At 42.8% G+C, this 22387-nt stretch overlaps 6 protein-coding genes across 10 annotated transcripts; 4 read left to right on the top strand and 2 right to left on the bottom strand.

The window, feature by feature from the left end:
• Window positions 1-1937: 1937 nt before the first annotated feature.
• Window positions 1938-17108, top strand: RB195_026401 (uncharacterized protein; the record flags this gene model as incomplete). 3 transcript variants are annotated; one of them, XM_064214936.1, is made up of 18 exons in its annotated part: window positions 1938-2056; window positions 6113-6191; window positions 6248-6370; window positions 7265-7388; window positions 7446-7535; window positions 7598-7749; window positions 7796-7899; window positions 8488-8575; window positions 8845-8955; window positions 9100-9192; window positions 10592-10710; window positions 10760-10852; window positions 10918-11014; window positions 14271-14328; window positions 14387-14529; window positions 14588-14664; window positions 16371-16488; window positions 16551-17108. In XM_064214936.1, the coding sequence occupies 18 exons, from the start codon at window positions 1938-1940 to the stop codon at window positions 17106-17108; spliced, it is 2346 nt and encodes a 781-aa protein (XP_064070815.1). The 3 variants fall into 3 exon arrangements, with proteins under 3 accessions (XP_064070815.1, XP_064070817.1, XP_064070816.1); XM_064214935.1 differs by lacking the exons at window positions 16371-16488; window positions 16551-17108 and having other exon boundaries at window positions 14588-14716; XM_064214934.1 differs by lacking the exons at window positions 1938-2056; window positions 6113-6191; window positions 6248-6370; ... (12 more) ...; window positions 14588-14664; window positions 16371-16488 and having other exon boundaries at window positions 16620-17108.
• Window positions 17109-17464: 356 nt separating this feature from the next.
• On the top strand, window positions 17465-17899 carry RB195_026400 (uncharacterized protein; the record flags this gene model as incomplete). The annotated part of the gene is made up of 1 exon (XM_064214933.1): window positions 17465-17899. One exon carries the CDS (start codon window positions 17465-17467, stop codon window positions 17897-17899), a length of 435 nt encoding a protein of 144 aa, XP_064070814.1.
• RB195_026399 (uncharacterized protein) lies at window positions 17734-18069 on the top strand (the record flags this gene model as incomplete). Its single annotated transcript, XM_064214932.1, has 1 exon — window positions 17734-18069. The coding sequence occupies one exon, from the start codon at window positions 17734-17736 to the stop codon at window positions 18067-18069; it is 336 nt and encodes a 111-aa protein (XP_064070813.1).
• A 210-nt stretch (window positions 18070-18279) lies between these two features.
• On the bottom strand, window positions 18280-18513 carry RB195_026398 (uncharacterized protein; the record flags this gene model as incomplete). Of its 2 annotated transcripts, none has more annotated exons than XM_064214930.1 (1): window positions 18280-18513. In XM_064214930.1, one exon carries the CDS (start codon window positions 18511-18513, stop codon window positions 18280-18282), a length of 234 nt encoding a protein of 77 aa, XP_064070811.1. The 2 variants fall into 2 exon arrangements, with proteins under 2 accessions (XP_064070811.1, XP_064070812.1); XM_064214931.1 differs by having other exon boundaries at window positions 18280-18498.
• A 130-nt stretch (window positions 18514-18643) lies between these two features.
• On the top strand, window positions 18644-19648 carry RB195_026397 (uncharacterized protein; the record flags this gene model as incomplete). Its single annotated transcript, XM_064214929.1, has 1 exon — window positions 18644-19648. The coding sequence occupies one exon, from the start codon at window positions 18644-18646 to the stop codon at window positions 19646-19648; it is 1005 nt and encodes a 334-aa protein (XP_064070810.1).
• Window positions 19649-20338: 690 nt separating this feature from the next.
• RB195_026396 (uncharacterized protein) lies at window positions 20339-22153 on the bottom strand (the record flags this gene model as incomplete). Of its 2 annotated transcripts, XM_064214928.1 has the most annotated exons (7): window positions 20339-20503; window positions 20565-20626; window positions 20867-20956; window positions 21037-21178; window positions 21246-21383; window positions 21891-21990; window positions 22134-22153. In XM_064214928.1, the coding sequence occupies 7 exons, from the start codon at window positions 22151-22153 to the stop codon at window positions 20339-20341; spliced, it is 717 nt and encodes a 238-aa protein (XP_064070809.1). The 2 variants fall into 2 exon arrangements, with proteins under 2 accessions (XP_064070809.1, XP_013290965.1); XM_013435511.2 differs by lacking the exon at window positions 22134-22153 and having other exon boundaries at window positions 21891-21989.
• Between the last annotated feature and the right edge of the window lie 234 nt (window positions 22154-22387).

The raw sequence follows: 22387 nt of genomic DNA, 5'->3' as shown, positions 1-22387 counted from the left end.
TCGATAGGTTCAAGCCGTTTCCAACCTAATTCTTACCTTCGCCATCGCTTTTGAAAAGACTTGTATGCAACAACTTTAAGCGTTGTTAGGTAAAAATGAAGAATATCAGGTAACTCTTCTCTAAGAATGCTCATCAATTAAATCACGATCTCAGCCAGTGTTCGCCCAGAACCCGCTTTCTTTCAACGACATCGTCATTGCGCTATCGATTGACAGAATAGTGAATCAAATTCTTCATGTCCCCATAGATTTTTTAGGAAGCAAGTTAGAAATACCACATTTCTTCACATTCACCATCTTCTTTCCCCAATCATCTATCTAATTCTTGAATTTAATCTTTTCACTCTGAGATCCCATGAATTTCCCTTGATTGTTGTTTTACGACCCTCTTGCAAATCTATGTTTTTGTGGAAGTATCTAAGGGGATTTAACAAGTAAGGAGCTTCACTGCTCCGTTTCTGTCAATCCTTAATTTCACACATATTTCGCTCTTTTCTAACCACCTCCGTAACTAAACTCTACTACAACTTGATTGTGAAAGTTCTGATGAGTATGAACTGTGACGTTTAGTGTTTTCAGCGTTATGTCAGAAGACGAGTGTGCAAACGATATACTTTACTATGCAGCAGAAGGCAGTTTGGTACGTTACTGTGTTTCGTTTCTGCGACAAAGAAATGATTTTTTCAGCACATTTTGCTGAGTGATTACGGTTTAAAATTACTCAAACTACCTCTCCGTAAGCGAATACGAACGCGGGTTCCGTGGCTAGGAGGACTTTTTTATTTGGAAGTGCACGCAGTGGGAATTAACAACAAAACTTCCTCTGTTTTCTCGCCCATTCTTCTTTTAAGGTTCGCGGGCACCATTCCCACATCAATTACCTATTCATTTATTCATTTACATATCGCAAACATCAATAGTTGTGCCACAAACGATAAAAAGAAAGGACAAAGCTCACTGGAATTTCACCCAAGCTCTACAGAGCAATGATGGTCTTCTTGTACATTCGTGAGATGGCTTGACCGATCCCACTACAGGGAGTAAGAAACCCCCACACGAGATCTTTCTCCCAAGTCCAGAACGCTAAAGTAGAGCAATGTTGTCAGAGTTTGGCTGACCAACTTAAAGGCACCATCCCACGAATGTGGGATGGTGCGGGTTTTAGGTGAGTTATGCCTATATGGGATCATAGATTATGGATTTTTGGATTACGGCCGGAAAATGCGGTGCGTGCACAAGGCTGGCGCGCTCTAATAGAACTCGTTGTAGGAAGTAGCGCCCCGGAACACTCGAAACTGCCGGGCCGTTTTTTAACGGCGATTAGGAAAGAATGGACGGAATCACCCTCCTTTCCATAATCCACAACCTCGTATAGACATAACCCACTTGAAACCCGCACCATCCTACACTTGTGGGGTGATGCCCTTAACCCAGAAAGAGCGAGTCTATCAAGGGACATGGTGGGGGACCTCAATAGGAAGGGCATTGTTCTTTTATCATACTATATCATGTTATATTACCGTGTTATTTGTATTTATATTACACCACATTATTTATATAATATCTTTATCTGTTTATTCATAGTACATCTGTATTTATATTATATTCTTGTGTATACATTCACCTATCTGCCTATTTTCTTACTCATATTCTCACTAAATGTTCGATTCTGCTGAAGAGTAAAAGAGAAATAAAAGGAGGTAACTGCATGCAAATAAAGAAGTATAATCCAAGTGATTCGATTCTGCATCTAACTCTACATCGACTACTACTTTAAAGAGACCATGTACTAGTGGCACATTTCGCTCCGAAAGTTTCTATTTGAAAGGAGCCTATTTTACTTCTATCTTTCTTCATTTTGTAAAAATACTGGGATGCCAACCTTCTGAGAACGTTCTGTTAGCACTCTATTTAATAGTGTTCTTTTTTATGCCGATATGGAACGACTAGTGAAACGACACAGGGAATGGGTAACATATCGAGACAATCGGGGCAGGACTGCTGCGATGCACGCGGCGATCGCCGATAACGTCCGCAATCTTCAGTTTCTGATGAGGTAGCTTTTCTAGGCCATATTGCGATATTTCCACTCTCACTTAAGGATTTAAAGCCTCACCCGAGTGTTTATGATTGCATCGCCTACAGATACTCCTCAGCTATGTATCTCTATATCCATGCAATCGTATCTACCGTATTGCTGAGTTTAGATAGTTCTCATATCCAGGCATAAGTAATGGCGCTTTGTTCTGAAAGTGACATCCTCATTCAAAAGGGTGCACTTTCGTGTTGTATAGTGAAAAAATCTCGAATTGCAAAACATTGGATAAGAAGGACGGGCGGGTGTTACGGCCTAACGCGGCAATCCGCATCTTTGTCGGGGTGTGTCATCCTTAAACATATTAGAGCCCATCCTGTTCGATCTTCAGCTAGAGGTCGCATTGAGTCTACCCATCCGTCGCTATTCCACAAGCGGCGGAATTTCACTTCTCGACTGAACTGCCTGTCAACACCAAGTGTCCTCAGATCTTCCTTCACCACCTTTGTCTAGAACTTTCTTTTACGACCAGGAGGCCTTTTCCGATAAGGACCTGGAAGCATCCTCAGGACTACTTGGACAAGACGATCAGACGGTCTCCTCATAACGTGACCAAAGAAGCGAAGACCGTTTTCCATGACCAGTTCAGAAGGCCGGGCAAGATGTTGACGTTTTCCACGTGTCATCCGCCGGTACACCATGTCCACTTCCAAGTAAAGTTCTTCGTTATGGCATACCAACGGCCAAAAGTAGTCTAGCAGTCGCCTAAACAGCTCGCTCGTGCAGTCAAGCTTTTCCATCACCGTCGCCGGCGCTGCCTAAGTGTCCGATACGTAAATCATGGTAGGGCAAATTGCGGATAGGTAGACTCGCAGCCTGACTTCGTTGGCCATAGACACTTGGTCAATGAGTTGAATGCCAAGTTAGCTTTAGCGCATCTTAGCTGAATATCTCTCTCGTAGCTGCCATCGTTTTTCAGCATACAGCCCAAATAACAGAACTCATCCACGAGTTCGATAGGTTGTCCATCCACCTTGATACAAGCAAACGAGGGTCTCGAGGAGACCCACGTTTGCTTGTATCTATCAGGGCAGAGTCGCAGTACGTAGGCTGCAGCTAATTTCAATACAAGGTCAACAACATGTTGTAACTTCGTGCTGCTAGAAGCGAATATTACCACATTGTCGGTGTACTCGAGATCCACCAAGGGACCCACAGAAGGTGCTAAGATGACATCGGCGAGACACTGCTCAACTGTTGTTCGCATTATGTCATGTACGGCAAAGTTGAACAGAAAGGGTCCCGCCACGACCCCTTGTCTCACTCCAGTTTTCACTTCGGACGGTGCAGTACATCCTGCTGATGTTCGGACCGCAGCAGTTGTTCTTCTATTCGTTTATTAGGCGTACGAACTCCTGGAACTCCATCGGCGCGAAGCGCATCGAGAAGACGGCCTCAGTGAGGAGATTTGAAAGCGGTTTCGAAGTCCAAAAATGCTAACTGTAGAGGCTTCGAATACCGCTGGCACACTTCAATCACTTTTCCCACAATAAACACCTGATAAATCGTCGATCGACCACGGCGAAAGCCGTCTTGCTGGTGTTCGTGGTTTTTTCGCAATATGGGATTAGTCGATCCAGGGTGATCCGCTTCAAAACCTTGTACATTACACGCAGCAATGATACTCCTCAGTAATTACTAGGTTCCGTACCGGGTAGCTTCTTTTTGGAGAGGAATTATAATAGCGTGTCTCCACGAGTCAGGAATCCTTTCGTCAATCCATATTGAACAGATGATTTTCGTCATCTCATGAATCCACAAGGAGGAAAAGATTTCAGCATTTCTGTCCTAATTCCATCGTCTCCGCAAGATTTCCTATTCGTCATTTTTTGAATGCAGACTAGAACCTCCAACTCCGTCGGTGGCTCTTCGCTGACCATGGTGTAGATCTGTCCTAGGGCGTGCACAAGTTCAGGGACCGACGGCGCTTGTCGGTTCAGCAAAGTGTTAAAGTGCTCCCTCCCTCCGGGCAAAGTGCCTCCACGACAGCGACTCCGTTGGCTGTGTTCAGGACAACCGAACGCCTCTTCATCTTGCTATACTGCCTTAAGAGAGAATAGGCCTTTCTCGGGTTCTTGTCCTCCCACGCTTCTCACGATCACGCTTCAGCTGACGACGCAATCCTCCTTCTCAGACGCTTCTCCTGACTGAAGTCACTAGAAGTGCAGGCAACACATAGAGAATTGTACGTGGATATAGTCTCCGCAGATGCAAAGGCGAACTCCTTCCTCCTTCCGGTGCTAAAACCGGAAGTGTTTTCTTTGCAGCGAATGTATCCTGAATGTATCCAGTGAAAGAGTCAGCGTCGTCCACTCTTGCCCTGGTCCGTAATCCAATATTGATCGGCCCTCGTTGGCGGAACTTCTTTCTGCATTCCTCGTTTTTCAGACCTGCCAAGTCGAGCTTTGGCTGAGGTTAGGCCCCCAGATAGCGTTTCTAGAACCGTACCATAAAGCAGAGAAGAGCTGGGCGGTGGTCCTAATCAAACGCGACGTCCTAGACAGCTCTAGATTTTCGGATATCTGAGAAGGGTATGTTCTTCTTTCAGAACGTAATCGAGCGGAAGCTTAAGAGTCGGCATCTTCGCTTTCGCGGCATTTCTGGCCTTAATGGGATTTTCCCTTGCCACGTAAGCTGACGGCGTCAATGATTCCTCTGAAACGTGGATGCAATGATGAGATTCATCTGCTCACAAAGGTCAATCAGACTATTTCCGTTGTCCGATGTCTGCGCCATGGGATAGAACCATTTTCCAAGCACATAGCATCGTTGTTCAGGTCCCATCTTTGCATTCGTATCAATTCCTACATTTAACACCTGCTGGCTTGGTATCTTTGATATTGATATTGAGTTCATCATAAAACACGTTTTTGTTGTGGTCCTCTGCGGTCTCCGTAAAGGCGTGAGCAGCACCAGAGTTTGAGTCCTCTGCGATCCTACAATGGTACAAAGGTGCATCTTGACGACGTTGGTCCGAACTCCTCCGCCACGTTGTTATAATCGTTCCTAACAGCTATTGCGCAGCCTCCTACTTTTCTTTCATCAGCATCCCCGCAGTAGATGGTGCAATTGTCGATGCTGATGAGAGGGCGATCCTTGATGTGTGTTTCCTGCAAACGGTGCATGCAGATATCGCAGAACTCTGGACAGAGCGGGTTGTTGGAGTTCACTTCACAGCGACCGGCAGTTCAGTGTAACGGGACGGATGTTTGTCGGTAAAGATTCCATGTTTCCCTCAGACATTCGACCTTTCATGGTATAGACTCTGGCATGGTGCTGGACGACAGCACCTTTTTGCAATGTATGGGAAGCTTTTGCCATATAACAGTGCAGGTTACATAGCTCGTATGTTCCCAATGCGTACACTCAAACGCCTGATTGCGTTTAGTTGAAGCAGGGCCACCATGAACAGGTAGCAATCAGACTTGTATACGCGGCCCCAAAAAAATAGGGAAAAAATTGAAAATAGAATAGAAAGGAAAAATAGAGAAGAAAATTTACAAAACCGAACAAGATTTTCTGATCAACCTAATAGAATGCAAAATTCTAAGACTACATAGAGAATAGGCCGACGAGAGGAACAATAACCGCTCTATAGATTTCCAAGAAATTTTGAAGACGTTACAAACTATCGGGATTCAATGAAATTTGATGTCTGGAAAATCTTCTCCGCTTTTGTACAAAATGCATTCACTTTATATTTATTCTTATTCCAACTCTTTTGCAGGTAAATGCAGAGCAAATTCTGCAGAACGCAAATCCTATTAAATCTCGACATATTATGAACTTCTGTGGCAACGTTTCCCGAAAAATCCCACTTGTTATTTCATTTCAGTAACTTTCAGAGTCAAGTTCTGGAAATTACTGCACCGTAGACATACTTGCGTTTAATCACTTTAAAAAAAGACGGTGCTTGAGTGTGTGCTTGGATAGATACAAAAACACCTGTTTCTACCTCTTTCACTTTTACATCCACTTTCCGATAACAGCAGCACGTCAGTGCGACGATATTTTAAGGAAAGGTCTCTCACTCTGGGACACAGACAATGGGGGCGCAACCCCTCTTCACTGGGCCACACAGTGCGGATCAACAAAGGTATTCTATGGTTTTTCCTTAATATGAAATATTTCTCAACATATCTCAATATAAAGGTGGTGCGCTATATTCTTCAAAATGGAAAATCACCTCATGGTTTGGCACCCTTTCTAGTAGCCGATAAAGATGGAGTCACACCGATCCATATAGCAGCATGTGGAAATGGCAAGATCCTGCAGGTAACCCTATTCTTTCTCTGGTAGTAACGGAAACATGTATTTGATCTGAGGATATTTTTGTATGTAATGTGAGTAAAGAAATGAAGTACACAGTCTTACCAAAACGACCAACTTGTCTAGCAAATGCGTTCGGAGGGGGACCCTAGTTCAGCTCCTCGGCCCAAGTGGAGCTAGCGAAGGCCAATCGCTCTGCAAATCGCTTTGCACCACAAAAAACGTTGCTTCGACCATAATATATTAGCCATAATTTATTTTTATTGTATTGTTATTTTAGCCACTTTAAAGCCTTAATGAATAAAATTACTGAACAACCTAATTTTTGAAGACTCAAAGGTCTTATGAAATCCAAATTGTCATTTGAAATATATTCTGACGTTATCGTCATCCTAGCACCTAGATTTCCCAGATTCTGCGCTTCCCGGATTTCCCCCCTGTTTTCAAACATAACTACATAAATTCCTTCTAAATGAAAATAAAATCGAGCAGTATTTACATCTTCTTCTTTTTATTCAATGTCCTGTCGTGCGCCTGTCCAATCATCCTTCTTTCTACCTACCATATTCTAGTTCTTATGTGTAGAAGTCAACTAGAGTATTTCTGTGGCAACTGCTCTAAAATAACTGCTACTGCACTAACTCATAAGCAGATTTCCCCTCCCCCCCAGTTCTTGAAACAAGTTTTTGTATAATTAATTCAAAAAAAACGAAGAGAGAATTTAGCACAAAACAGAAGGAAAGAAAGGAACATGTAAAACAAACAAATAACAGACAGTGTAAACAATGACGGTGTGCGCCAAAGCGTACGGTAACTGCTATGGGAACTCCACAAATTCAGAAACATAAGAAGAAATAAAACAAAAGCTAAAGATAGTGCGAATGTCAATGGTAATTCCAGATGTTCATCGACGCTGTGAGCGCAGCGGACGACGTGTTCGGCTTGGCACAGGACAAGAGAGGTCGTGGCCCACTTCATTACGCTGCATCAAAAGCAAGTGTGGAAAGTGTGAGGTTGATACTAGGTGGAGTTCTTTTTTTCTGAAGTCAGAAGACCAGAAATAATAGAGTTCGTTGCTCAGATTCGCCAACGCTTGGGCTCCCAGTCGACGCGAGGGACTCCTGTGGGCTGACTCCGTTGATGTGTGCTGTTGGGATTCCATTCGCCCAAGGTCTCGTTTAACAAGAGACAGTAATAATAACTGGATTTAAATCTTGAGTAAAACTTCATTAGGGGTTGATGTATGTCGATTGCTCGCACGTCGCAAAGAGATGTCCATCTCAGCCAGAAATCGAGATGGACTATCAGCGATTCATCTGGCTGCCATCGCTAATAATCTTCCAGTACTTAAGCTTTTTGCAGAAGAGATGGGCAAAAATGTTGAGGTACGCGAAGTTAGGAAATTTTACTGTTCGATACACTCTTTTTAAGGTGTTTGACAACGAAAATCGCACTCCACTTCACTATGCAGCTGAGCAAGGTCACTACGAAATTGTGCAATTGTTGCTAGCGTGTGGAGCCAGAAGCACGACAATGTTGGTAGTTTCATGGGTTTTACAACGTCCACGATATTCTTAACAATCTCGTTTCCATGTGAGGATGATGCAGACTGAATGGAAGCATTAAAAAAACAGTAAATAATCTATAACCAACGAAGTAACCAACCAGTTAAACAAAGCGCCTACTGTATTTCCCAAACTTGAACGAAAAAATACCGCTTACAGACGTTTTGTTTTTTTTCCTTTCATCGCTAATTAATAGCATCACAAATGCGTCGTAACAGAGCCGTTCGTATGAAACGTGCAATAACTTTCACAAATTAGGACTATCTACATAGTCGTTGCCAAATGTGTTCAGCCGAATGAGTGCAATGTCGTTTCGATTGCGTTGGGGCAGATTGAAAAGGGATGTACAACATCCGGCTGAATGCATTCGACCGTATTATGCTATGAAAACTGGCGTTTTCAAGTTCCCGATATCAGTTCTTATATTGTGCGTAACTCTAGCTCCCCTTTAGTTATCGTTTCCAAATTCTTAGAATGCAAATTTGTAAAGAAGGAAACTTATAAGAACATATACGCTACTAAGAGTTGATTTCGTTTGCTAAAAGATATCTATTTTAGCGACAAATGGGATGCCAGCCCAGCTCACTACGCTGCACAGTTTAGTGTTAGCTGTCTCGACTTGATTTTAGCTAAAAATAATTATGTGGTAAGTTTCTTTCTACGAATAACTGAGCACTATTCCGTCTTCTCACACGATACGCAGTAAGAACGGTTCAACCCTGAAAGAGGCCGTCACGTCCTGATCCTTGAAAACCATGAAATTCTCGCAGTTAGGTTCTTCCCACTAGTTGATAGAAGCGCTCAATATTATTGAAGAAATGCGATTCATATTTGTGATATATTGCCGTCACGGTGGTTTGCGGAGTGTGACAGTTCTTTTTGTTAATAATACATTTGATACATTTTATTATTAAGGAGATAAAAGACCGAGAGAACCGATCGTGCCTTATGTGGGCAGTGTGCGCTGGAAACGTCGAAGTAATCGAATATCTCGTCAGAAAAACGTCTCCAGATCGTCAGGCCCGAGTACCCTTTGCGTACATATTTCTCAAATATCATAAGAGCAGATAACCATTTGCTCATCTTCCTCGCATATTTTTCATCCACAAATTCAATACTTATCCAAATGTGTAATAAGAGCAAACCTTTAACAAAAATACAGTAACTTAGGACAACCACGGGTTCACTGCGCTACATCTTGCCGCTATGGTTGGGAACGAGAATATCTGCAAAGTCTTGGTTAGGCAGGGCTGGAATCTTTCTGTAAGTTTTACACCTTCAATTTTAGGAAAAACCTTGAAATTTCAAGAGCTTGTGCGTTTATATATATATACCAGTCTGAACGTCTAGCTAAAGCCGGACTTCAGACTTTCTGTGGTGTTTGTTTCGCTCGCCTTCACTGATCAACGAAAATTAATATTATTACCGTTTTCTGTAAAATTAGACTTGTGTATCTCTAAAAACAATCTTTCTTCATCTTTTTTTTATTGTAACTAAAGGCGAAAGATTTCATAGTCTTCTTTCTAAACGCGCCAGTTCCACATTTGGAAAACATTCTAACTTCAGCTTCAAACACTCCTTACCAATATATTATAGATAAAATTTAAGTTTAAATTTAAAAGTATCACTCGAAATATGGGTTTTCCTCCTATATCCCCCCCGACAGTTATCAAAGAATGATGTTTTGGCATAAAATGACGTGAAAGACATCATTCTACTGATAAAGATAACGTCCCACGTCAGATCACATAAACATCTTGCTACTATTTAAGCAGCCGTTTGCATGCGTGTTTCCAGTTTCTGAAGACGGCATGCCACCAACTTGAGGCGAAAGAAGAAGGAAATAGACGCGCGTAGGAAGCATAAAGTTGGAAAGCAAAGCGCCCAGTGGCCACGGCTATGAAACGGCTGCAACGCCCCATTTACCTTTAAAGGCATGCATGCGAAGTTATTGTGCACAATTTTGACTCCGTGGGAGCCGTCGCACCCCCTTTTGGAATTCCGTTCCACACACACAGACACACACACATACACATACACACACACATGTGACAGACTAAACCCGTTATTATATAGCATGATATATATTAAAAGTTAGAACTGCTCACGCCATATTCGCTGTTATTAAACGGAAAGTCATAATTCCCTTTGTTCGATTAAGCATGAATAATTGTAAGTCCTCGGACAGTTTTGAACTAAATGTCTCTCCCAATGTAGAGCCAAAACGATAAGAAGCTCAGTGGAGTTAGGTAAGCAGCTGCGCTAGCGTAGCGGTTGACTCCAGTGCGTGAGACCCACGCCAGAACCCTTCACTGCGGTTCTTCGAGCGAAGCCGCTTACAAAAACGCACCCACCTTCAGGTCGTTTCAACCAGCAGCAGCGCATCTGCCGCAATGATTGCGCTTTCTTCGCCAGAAATCTCTCTTTACTTCTCCGTGACCCTACAGATCGTGCATCAACGTGCAACATGCAACATGTAGAACTTTGGCAGTAACTGTAACTCTATTTTGGACGATGCAATGCGTATGGGTTACGACTGCCCCAATTTCTAGGTTGGATTTGTCCGTGCAATACAATAGAACAACAAAATAATAAACATAAAAAGGTTAAATAAAAAACTTTATCTGGATGATATTCTCACGATCACATGATTCTGCTTCAGGAACGTGACAAACTAGACAACACACCTCTGCACCTGGCAGCTGGACGCGGACATACCGATGTAGTTCGCTTCCTAGTTACCGCAGGAGCAAATATGAACGAAAAAGACGCCATGGATAGGTACAAACAATAAAAACATCCGTAAACATTGTGATGAAGAAATTCGCAGAACACCTGTTTACTGGGCATGCTTTGGAGGACAGGCGCACACATTGTACTGCATGATAAAAGAGTTAGGATTCGAGTGGAGGACAGTTGACAAGTAAGATTTGAAATATATAAGGGAAAAATCGAGTAAAATAGACTGTTCTTGAAAAAATGATACAGGCATCGTCGTGTTCCTATCACCGACGCTCTCGGGCAGACTCCACTACATGCGGCTGCATTTGCTGGTTTCACAGCATGCATCAATGTACTGCTGAATGTAAGGTTGCATGCTGTGAAATTCTGGATTGCAAATGATGGTTTTGGACGAAAAATGTGCTCTTCGTGGTGATCTTAAAGACAGCCTAACACGAAACTGACATAACTGGGAAACCTGTGTGAAAACATATAGAGCGGAGTGTAAATTACGAGTATGAGCAAGGATCATTCAATTCTTCTAATTGTCCTTCTCAAAACTTTATTTTGAAGGGGACTGAATAAGCCGCTCTCATACTTTCGTATACTACACTCTGTACTCTATGTTTTGTAATAGCGTATCTACAAGGTTTTTAGATGGACCTTTTTATTTGCCTGACGTTTTGGCTTTTTCGCCGTCTTCGGAGGCTTAAATAGAGGAGGACTGGAACAATGCTACGTTTACCCCCACAAATGCTACACTACTCTGTGTTTCGATAATCGTTCAAGCACTGCGATACACACAATATCAAGCAGTTATAAGTCACAGAGCAGTACAAGTGGCAAAAACTCATTCGTTATCGTCAGGCATTCATTCCTATTATTATTAGTCATTGAAGGGTTTCTTTTAAAAACCAAAATCGCCTCTAAAATCTTCTTTGCCGATATTTCTGTTTCGTGAGCCAGTATAACGCATTTCACGTCATATTTTTCCATTGTCTTCATGTCTATGCAGTATTATCAAACTTTTACGTGGTTTTCTTATCACATGTTTATTAATCTTCACTCCAACATTCCTATCGGTCTCCCCAATGTAAGGATATTTATAGGGATATTTACCAAGATCACGTTATCTCGTAATTGTGCTTGAACAACGATGCCTTGAGCAGCGACACTGACACTGTCAGAAGTAAAAGGAAGACGAAAAGGAACACACATTGGTATTTACAGTGCGGATTCTTCGTATTGTATGACCATTAACACATGCGATTTTCAAGGCTAGTCTTCGTGATTCGTGTCGTACTGAGTTGCCAGTTCATACTTCACCAGCGGCTTTGAACATATTACGAATCACTGCGAGTTCCACTGCTGTCAGATGCGCAGATTTGGATTTTTTTAGATTTTTTTTAGATTTTTTGCGCAGATTTTGACTGCAACTTTCTTTGCGATTTTATATTATCGAGTTTGATAAGCTGTACACGAGGTTGTTAAACAAATTTAAACAGCTCCGTTTCGGTCGTTGAAATACCACCGAACAATTTGAAACGTCAATTAGTTCGGAATCGTTTATACGATACCATCTGTACAACACCGAACTGTATTATTTGTCTCACAGGTAGATCAGGAGACTGCTTGAGATCCGGGGTAATCTACCTGATTTCTTGCACGAACTGTGGCGACGAGTATATCGGTGAAACGGCACGACCGCTGTATGTCCCCATCAAAGAGCACGTCAGCGGCAAGAATAAGTTACGAGGATGGACACCTTTAGGTGCCCATAGAACACAAAAACACGACGGAGCCGATTTTGAAATTAGGGTCCAAATCTTAGCGCACGAAACTAAAACGTTGGCTCGAAAATCGCCGGAGGCATTTTGGATCCAAGCCAAAAACCCTAAAATGAACCGCAAGGGTGAATGTCTGTCGATAACGCGGGAACTCGCGCCATATCTCGAATGGTTTGTCCGATCCGAATGTGGCATTCGAACCATTCGCCCTCGTGATCGATCAGTCAGCGGTCCATACTAGGCGTCTCCGATATAAGGTGAGCATTCAGTGTAGTCGCTAAATTTGTGATTGAAAGTAGGCGTAGAGTCTATTAGTTTAGTTGTGGAGAGGTTGGTCGTTTGAATTGTAGATTGAATATCGCCCCTTTCAGGCTCTGAAGAAGGCGATATAGCCGAAACGTTAGCCAATAAATTTGTTTAACAACCTCGTGTACAGCTTATCAAACTCGATAATATAAATTCAACTATACCGAGGTTCATTGAATATCGAACTTTTCAATTTCTTTGCGATATCAATTATTCCAATAATGCTATTTGAAGCATATGTATTGATGGACCATTGGTTGAGTATTCGGAAACTTTCGTTCACTTCTGACTGCCTTGATGTTATGATGCAACAGTCGTCACTATATCTGTAATAGACTATTGGTCTACGCGAAAGCACTGGTTCTTCGATTCCGCCCATGAAGCAGATCGCCAGTACTGGCTCTAATCGTTGACCCATTGCTAGCCGTCTCAATGGTGCAAATTAATTCCCTGACCACCATTACAATTCAGACATTCCTTGACAAGCTTTGCGAGTTTTACTAAGACCATAGGTTTTGAAGTTGTTGCCATGTAAATCCGTCACCTCAGACAGAAATTCTTTCTCTGTTACGCGGTTGATAGATCGTTTCATCTTGCAACTGAAGATGTGTTAATTCCCGATCAAGAGCCTGTGGTTCCAGAGCCTGTGGAGACTACGAATTCCTCACCCTAAAAGGCGCATATTCTCTCCTGCAGTCATTTCGCGGATTTTCGCGAAATTCTGTTTTCTGTTTCGCGAGCTGGTTCGAGTTCTTTAGAAGTTGCGCAGAAATGATGTTGAGGGTAATACTCTTCTGCACATAGGTGCAGCTTGTTGACCGTTACTTTCATTCTTTGCTCTGGTTTTTTGGTTGGTTCCAGAGCTTGCGGAGGCCTGCTGTGACTTTACGGAATGTTGACCCATCAATTCAATGTGAAATTGAATCAATGAATCAACAATGCACAAATGCAATTGACCCAAGGATCAGAAAGTCTACAGAGTTAGCCGACAAATGAATGTTACCGAGTACTGTAACTCTTGCCCCTTGATTATTGACAGAATTCGTGAGCCGTTGTTTTAGTTGCTCCTCTTTTGCTAGCAGTTACAAAACATAGACAGAATATGCTGGTATATCTAGTCAAGAGATTGTTCAAACTACTTTGTACTCTATCTTCATTCACAAGTTCAGTTCACATTTCCTGCCTGGAAAGGTGCTTGTTCCTACGAGGTGCTTTAGAACAGCAGCGTCACCAAACCTGGAGCGTTTCCTCGTAGGAACAAACGCAGTTTTTCACGTCGTTTTTTCAGGGCCATTAGGGGGAATGCTGTCATGCTCATGCTTGTAATCTCTACCCGAACTCCATATTTTAACACAAGTTTCCCACTGTTCGTAGTTTCGTAATACTTAGCCTTTATGGTCGGTTGATGATGTGTTTTATGTATTCAATATCTACAGTTACTTCTGAGAAGTTTCTGAACTCAACTCGTCAAGAAAGTTATATCCAAATATCGCTCACTGTCACTGCATTACAATGCACAATTTTAAGATAGAAGCAGAAGACGACTGTCTCATCTCCCCACTAAGCGGTTGGAAAGACAAACATGGTAAGTTGATAGCCAAGAGTCAGTCTCTCCATCAGCATTCCTTATCCAAGATTCACAGGTGAAACGGCGCTGCACGTGGCATGCTCACGAGGCAAAATGGACTGTGTGCTCGCCCTTTTGAAGGGAGGTGCTGCTCCGAACGCTGTGAACGACGCGAGGAAAACGTGCTTACAGTGTGCTATCGATAATAAACACAGCAATGTGAGTTGTGTGTCGCTTGGCAATTCCGCTCCAAGAAATTCGATTCGATTTATGTCAGATTGCTGAATACCTGCGTTCTCAAGGTGCTCTTCTTTTCGCAGAATTGAGCGAAACTGCAGCCCGAGTCATCCAAGGGTGGTGGAGAGCGATATTGTTGCGAAAGCGGATACGCACAATGAGAATATAACATAATTCAGATAAATTCCGTCAATTCTTTCTATGTGAATAGCGTCAATAAGAATACCAAAATAAAATTTCAACAACGAACCTCAGCAACGAATACTGAATGAGAGCAAAATGTTTCTTATCTTCATTCAAAGCTTTGCAACCATTGTGTAGCTCATGCGAGCGGCTTACCTAGATAAGTTTTGATGGATGACAATACGACTACATACAATTTATCAAACTGCGGCTCATCCCACAAATAGTGCGGCTCATTCAAGAACACCGTGGAAGTATGTTTTGTCACCGATAAGCGAAATTTGGAAGAGGAAATTGGAAGCCCTGTCAGGAAGATTGTAAGCGGTAGTTCTGAGACGCTGCGGTGGAGCGTAGCGGCTATAACAGAACGGGAACCCTCGTTAGCACCTCTCATCGCTCCAGTTTGCGACCGTGCTTCATGACGTTTTCGACCTACTATATTTCGAGTTTGAGAAAAAACTGTTTACCTAGCTCTGAAAAGTGCAGCAGTATGCAATGCCGCATTCATAGGATGATCCAATAAATGAATAAACTTGTCATAATCAATTTCATTAGCAACATTTAAAAGTCTATGTTCCTCTACGGACTTCGGCGGCTTTTCTTGATCGAAAGCATCGATCCGTCATCGCTGATCAGAGATCAACGCTTTGTTGGAGATATTGGCAATGCGACACGGCAAAGAGAAAAAAGAGAAGAAACTCCGTATTCAAATGGTAATCAGCATCATTGATCAACATTATTCTCCGTTCCAGACTATGCAATTAAGTTCGTTCTTACTTCTTTGTAGCAGGGTGTGAGTTAGCAGTCCAGTATGAGGTATATTTTTTCTCAGATATATCTTCACTTGAGCTAATCCATGACACCAATCAATTCTTTTACCCATTCTTTCAACTTCAAGCTTTTCAGTAGTGATAAAGACAATTTCCTTTTGTTCTCGTGAAATCTACTAATAATTCACACATCTAAAACATTCTGAGACCTATCCATTTCCATAGGTTTGGACAACTTCACGTCTAAATGTACAAAGCAACGTCATACTCATGAACGCAACCCGAAAACCGGAGTAAAATAACATAAAAGTGGGCGTTGATGGTACTCGCTTCAGTATGACAATATTTACAACATAACAAAGCAGCAGCCTTGCTCAACAAATAATAAATACAAAAATTCCAACTAGACTTATTGAAAGATTAGGTTAGAAATGGATGAGTTTCTGTATCGCTGTCCAAGCTCATCTGAAGGAACAGATTTGAATGCTTCAGCTCCGTCTTTCCACATTTAATTTATCTATTTTGCATTCAACGACAACCCTTGGAAAGGAGCCGTAAACTACTTAGTTCCATGAAATACCACAAGATGGCCATCTATCCAGAGGTCATATTTCTTAATTTGAAGATGGTGTGAAATTCACCCTTTTTAACCGAGCACGGGCTAATGGAAAACCCACAGACGCAACGGGGACGGCCTTAATTGAGGAAAACGAAGATCAGTGGGGGAAAGACGATACATGGTGTTGTAGGATGAGATTTTCACTGTATTATTCGCGTAGCGCATACCCGCACTGAATACGTGGTTTTTTGTGCTGTCCCTCTGTTGTCTTTATTATAACATTCCCTTCTCCTAACTCGCCTTCAATAAAGCTACTCGTCTTCTGCTGTAACGACATTTACAACAACTGGCGATCAGCGAACTACAACGCGAACGGTTGAAGATGACAGCTTCTGCTACAAGGACTCCAACCCTGGAACTGCTGGTCAAGTCCCAACATAGCCCGGCTTTCTGCCTGGCCGAACTGCTAAGTAGACACCCACTCTGCCCAGGCAGTGATCCCGGTCGATCTGCCTGCTGTTACTTCTGTCATAGACCGTGCACTGAGCAGCGGCTCCAAAATGGATGCTGAAACTCTGTGTACCATCTCGAAAGCCCAAACCAATGCACAGCAGCAAATTTTCAATGAGCTGATAAAGCGTATGGAAAGGATGGTCTCCGCTTCAAGCCCAGCCGTTCCACAGCACCCGTCGCCGAATTCGTCACGAATTCTCTATCGACACGCTTACCTGAGTTCGTGTACTGACAATAATTGTACATTCGAAGTCTGGTACTATCGCTACGAGGACGTCATCTCAAAAGACGGTGCTACTTTGGACGATGCAGCGAAACCTCGACTAGTCGTCTCCAAACTCGACGCCGATACATACGCCCGTTTGACGAACCACATTCTTCCTGAAACAACAAGCGATGTTCCCTCAAATGACACCGTAGCTGCTCTGAAGGAATTGTTCAGGCATAATACGTCAGTGTTCGCGAGACACTACGGCTACTTCAAGACACAGCGAAACGAGGAAAGTCTCCCCGACTACACCGGACTATGCTGCTGAAGGATTTCAACTGAAATCGATCGACTTGTGTCTATACACGTGCTGGAGCCCGTTGATCACTCAGAATGGACAGCACCCCTGTCGCCGTTCAGAAGAAAAATGGATCGATCCGCCTCTGCGCAAATTACTTGACCGTACTGAAAGGTGCACTGGAACAAAATCAGGATCCGCTTCCAAGCGCAGATGACACCTTCACGAAACTCTTGGATGGCGCTACTTTTCACAGCTCGACTTAGCCGAAGCGTATCTCCAAATGAACGACGTCTCAAAGCACTATCAAGACGCACTGTGAACTGTATCGCTTCAACTGACTACCATTTCGCGTGAAACCAGCTCATGGTACATTCCAACAATGTATGGATGCTCTTGTCACTGGAATAGATAGAACCGCCGCCTATCTCGACGACATATGGGTTACTGGCAGAACCTTCGGAAAACACAATGCTCGACTAGAAGCCGCATTCAAGGGGATTCAAGACTACGGATTCCGCGTTCGATTCGACAAGTGTGCCTTCCTGCAGACGGAGATCACCTATCTTGGATTCGTCATCCACGCACAAGGACGACGCCCGATCCAGAAAAGATCGAAGATCAGAAAAGATCCAGAAGATACCCGCTCCGAAAGATGTCAGTCAACTTCGCTCTTTTCTGGGACTCATCAATTTCTACGGAAAATTCGTCAAGGATCTCCACAATCTACGTGCTCCTTTGGACACTTACGAAAAAGAATGTTGTCTACACATGGACACCGGAGTCTCAGTCTTTCATCGACAAGATTAAGGCAATCCTAAACTCGGATCTCCTGTTGACCCATTTTGACCCAAGATCATCGTTTCTACTGAAGCTTCAGATTGTGAGATTGGGGCAACTCTCTCACATTGCTTCACAGATGGATGCGAGAAGTCATTTATCACGCAAGCTGCTGCCTGACACAACCACAGAAGAACTACAACCAGATTGAAAAGGAAGCACTCACCCTTATTTTTGCCGTGCAGAAGTTCCATCGTTTTGTCCATGGACGACATTTCACGCTGAGGACTGACCACAAACCACTTTTGGCAATCTTCGGAAGTAAAGAAGGACTTCCGGTCTACAGTGCCAACCTTCTTCACCGATGGCTCACATGTTGCTGAAGACTCACTATCGAGTACATCAACACAAATGATTTCCCTCAAGTGGACGCTCTTTCGCGTCTCGTCTCGTCACAATCATCGATGGCGGATGACAACGTGACCGCTGCAATAGATGTTGATGTCACTTCCGAGTCCTCAAGTGTCGTCATCTTCCAGAATCCACCGATTCCATTTGAACTGTTACGCAAGCTGATCGTTTTATCGAGCTTGTGATCGACTATACGAAGTCCAGAAACAGACCCAAAGTTAACTGCCATTCTCCTCTGTGACATTACTACAACCGCAGAAATACCATGACGACAGTCAAAGGATGTCTGCTAACTGCGTTCAGCATAGTGATTTCAAAATCACTTAAACATAGCGTTCTTTCAGCACTACACAAAGCTCCAAGGCCGAGCAAGGATGAAAATGCTTGCAAGAAGCTTTGTCTATTGGCCTGCGATGCATTCGGAGATTGAAAAACTCGTTAGGACCTCGATCCGATCAAAGCCGAACTACAGTCATGGCCGAAACCACATTCGCCGTGGACTCAAGTTCTTGCTGATTTCGCTGAACCGGTGGAAGGACGATATCTACTTATCGTGGACGCCTACTCCAAGTCTCCAGTACTCCAGTTTCAAGATGTCATCGATCTCTTCAACGGCTACTATCCAAGCAAAGAAGTTCATCTTTGCCACGTTCGGAAATGCAGAGACGCTCGCAACGGACAACGGAACGCAGTTCACGTCGTCTCAGTTCATTCATTCTGCCTTTCCCGAGGAATCATGCACACTCGCACGCTGCCGTTCCATCCACAGAGCAGCGGACAAGCAGAACGCTTTGGACACCTTCAAAAGTAGACTCGCAAAGCTGAAGAGGGAGGAACCAACAGTGGATGCACTACAGACGTTTCTGATGGCACATCGCTCCACTCGCTGCCCGTCGGCATCTGACCAGCGTTCACCTCCCGAAGCCTTCTTGGGATGCCGACTTCGAACGGAACTCGATCTAATTTTACCCTCTAGAGATCTCGCAAACAATACACGAGACGTCAAAAAGGAATCTCAATTCAATCGTCGAAATGGAGCACGACGCCGTAGCTTTGAGATCAACGACGCGATTGCCAAGGATTATCGAGGAGAGAAACCTATCTGGACTCCCAGTTTCATCACACGCGGTGTTCGAAACACAACCAACACTTTTCACTGTGGAAGCGAAGTATGGGCTCGACAAGCGAACAAGTTGCGATCCCAAACCGACACAACACCGACAAACACTTTCTTGGATGTATTCAACCTACCATACTCGACTCCGCGAGCAAAGACGATGGTGCAACACCGACTGCTTACTGGTCCCAACGACCGCATCGCCTTCGACGACCTCACCTCTGACTACAGATGGACTCACGAAGAACTCGATACGAGATAATTTGAAAGGGAGGTTTATTAGGACAGTTTCACCGTTTCATTCGCGTAGTGCAAACCCGCACTGGATACGTTCTATTCTTGTATTTCCACCCTGTTGTTTTTATGTTGACATACCCTTCCCTTTGGCCTTCAATAAAGCTACTCGTCTTCGGCTGTAACGACATCTACAACACATGGGATTGTTTAGACTTTGGTTGAAAAAAATTATCTTTGGCTCTTCTAAGAATTGTCATAAAACTAAGCAAACAAATGTCGACCCATATCAAGATTTAGAAATGTTAAGAGAATAAGATTCCACAAAGGCAAAAAGGAAAGCTGTCGCCACAAATAAGATGCAAATAAAGGCGAGAAATGCTGGAAATGTGTACAAAGATGATAGATATTCACTGAGGTAATGAACAACATTGATACTAGCTGAGAATCACCAAATAATCTACAGTCTGTGGCATTTTTGTTTACCGGCGGCAAAAGGACATCAACTTTCGGCAGACGTATGCCTGCGAGAATTAGCTGCGTGAGGCACCATCTTAATCTAGTTTCAGACTTGTGATCCAGTGGCTGCAATTTTTAAAACGACCCAAAGTACAAAAGAGAAAGATAAGAGGAAAGAAACAACGGCAGATAAAAATATGATGCAAAAAATGGATATGCTAATGGTTATAGTAATTATCGACATATCAAATTTTGGCCACTATAAAAGCCGAACACTACCCTGTTCTACTTGTTGTTGTACGGACAAATATGGTAACAAATGTACGGTGCCTTTTTCAAGTTCTACTACCACCTCTGCTGTTCTGTCTTGGTAGTCAGGAACAATAGCTGATTCGGCGTTCTCCTGCACTACTTCAGCATATACCTGAACTTGGTTCTTCGAGAGCTGAGAATCATGTAAGCATGTCTGCATGGAAAAAACTGACCCTTTCGCATTCCAAATCAGTAACAGGTACAGGAATTTTTTGAAACGATGGTTGCAACCGACCTAAAAAAAACGCATAAGTCATTGTCGAACTTGAAAACCACAATGGGCATTATAGCGAGTTTTTTTTTTTAAGTTTTACTGCCATTTGGAAAGTAGATTCACTCAAAAGCAGAACTAAGTCATAAGATTTCAGTTCAATTCAGGCATATTGACATCAGAAAAGAGATAGCCTTACGCTGCTGCTCGATCGTCTAACTTCTGAGCTTACGACACATTCCTCAGTACCATGTTGTTGCTTACCTAAACAAGTTCTTCCCATCAGTTGTGCTTCTGCTTTCGCATATCGTTCAGCGAATCTTTTCTCTTGATCCGACAACAGAACGGGTTTACCTAGAAAATGCACATTTTCTCTCTTTAGTAGAAAAAACGATCAACACAAATCACAATGAAGCAGCAGAGATTTGAGAAACCTTCAGATATTCTTTCCTGGTGCTCTCTCAATGCACGTCTTGGGTTCTTCTCAATTTTTTGTAGACGTCTTCGCATGTAATCATTAGTTATGTACGTTAGCCTGTGCAATTCAAGGCGGTGTGCAGAAATTCGGATGCTTGCCTGCAAGAAATTAAACTAGAACTAAGTACTATTAGAAGAGCCAACCAAAATTAAACTTAAATATTACCTTGTCTGTTCGTCCTGCCAAATTCTCTTCCATTCCCTCTACTTGATCCACCAAACATTCTATGATATCATAACGATGAGGCAAAAGACATGGTGCAGCCATCTCATTCTGCCATGCAACCCGCATCTGTCGAAGAACCTGAAAACAAGAAGTTAGAATTAACGTCTATTATAAACGTTCCACTTTCCTTCTAAATCACTATATTCCTGTATTCGAGATGGTTTACATCAAATACTCAAATGTTTGAAAACCGATCTCTGAGAAGCGTCACACACTCGAACTTCTTGTGGACGAATATTGCGCATGTGTGAAAACCAATACAATATTTGGCTCCCTCGAATATTCGAACGTTTCAAGACTAGGTTATACAAGTACAAATATTCAATATTTGATAAACATTAAATTCGTCCAACCAAAACAACTTCAACATCCAATAGAACTTAACAGTAAATTGACAAATCACACTTTCAATAAAAGTTTTTTTTCGTGTGATTTGTGATGTAACAACAAGCGAAATAGAGCAAAGCTAAGATTCTACAGTTCCTAAGTGAACTTAAAAAAGAAAGATACCAAAGGCAAAAAAGAAGAATTCAAATTAAGAACAATTACATTAAGCGGAGCTACAAAAGAAAAAAATTCAATAACCTCGTCAGGTGTGATCTCCTCTTCGCCCACGAATGCGGATCCAGTATCAATACCGCTAGAAGTCGAATGAATCGACATCAGCGATTCCGGCAATGACATGCTAGAAAGAATTTTTGCTCCAATCTTTACAACTTACAACTTTTTATGAGCTATCGTTATTCGGAAGAACTTGATGCGTAATAGTCTTCCCTGTTTTATGCTGATGAAAGGAGAAGCAATTAAAAGACGACACAGTAACAGTACTTAGAGAATGAAAACAGCATCCCATTCTTGTATCTGAGGTGGAACTTTCGCGAACTACAGCGCTGAATGGTTGCGAGGGTCTTTCCTCAATCTTAACCGCTCCTCACTCCACCGCACCGCTTCGAGCGAAGCCGCACCGAGCTCCAGGTCGTTTTCACCCTACTATATTTTGCTTTTCAGCATCAGAAACGATAGATGAGTCCCCAGATGATCGAGCTATTTGTTTAGTCGGCACTTACCACAGACGAATAATC

Source organism: Necator americanus, chromosome X, assembly GCF_031761385.1.
Source record: "Necator americanus strain Aroian chromosome X, whole genome shotgun sequence".
NCBI classification, from domain to species: Eukaryota; Metazoa; Nematoda; class Chromadorea; order Rhabditida; family Ancylostomatidae; genus Necator; species Necator americanus.
The sequence above is the reverse complement of the archived record's forward strand: the minus strand, read 5'-3'. Positions and strand labels throughout refer to the sequence as shown.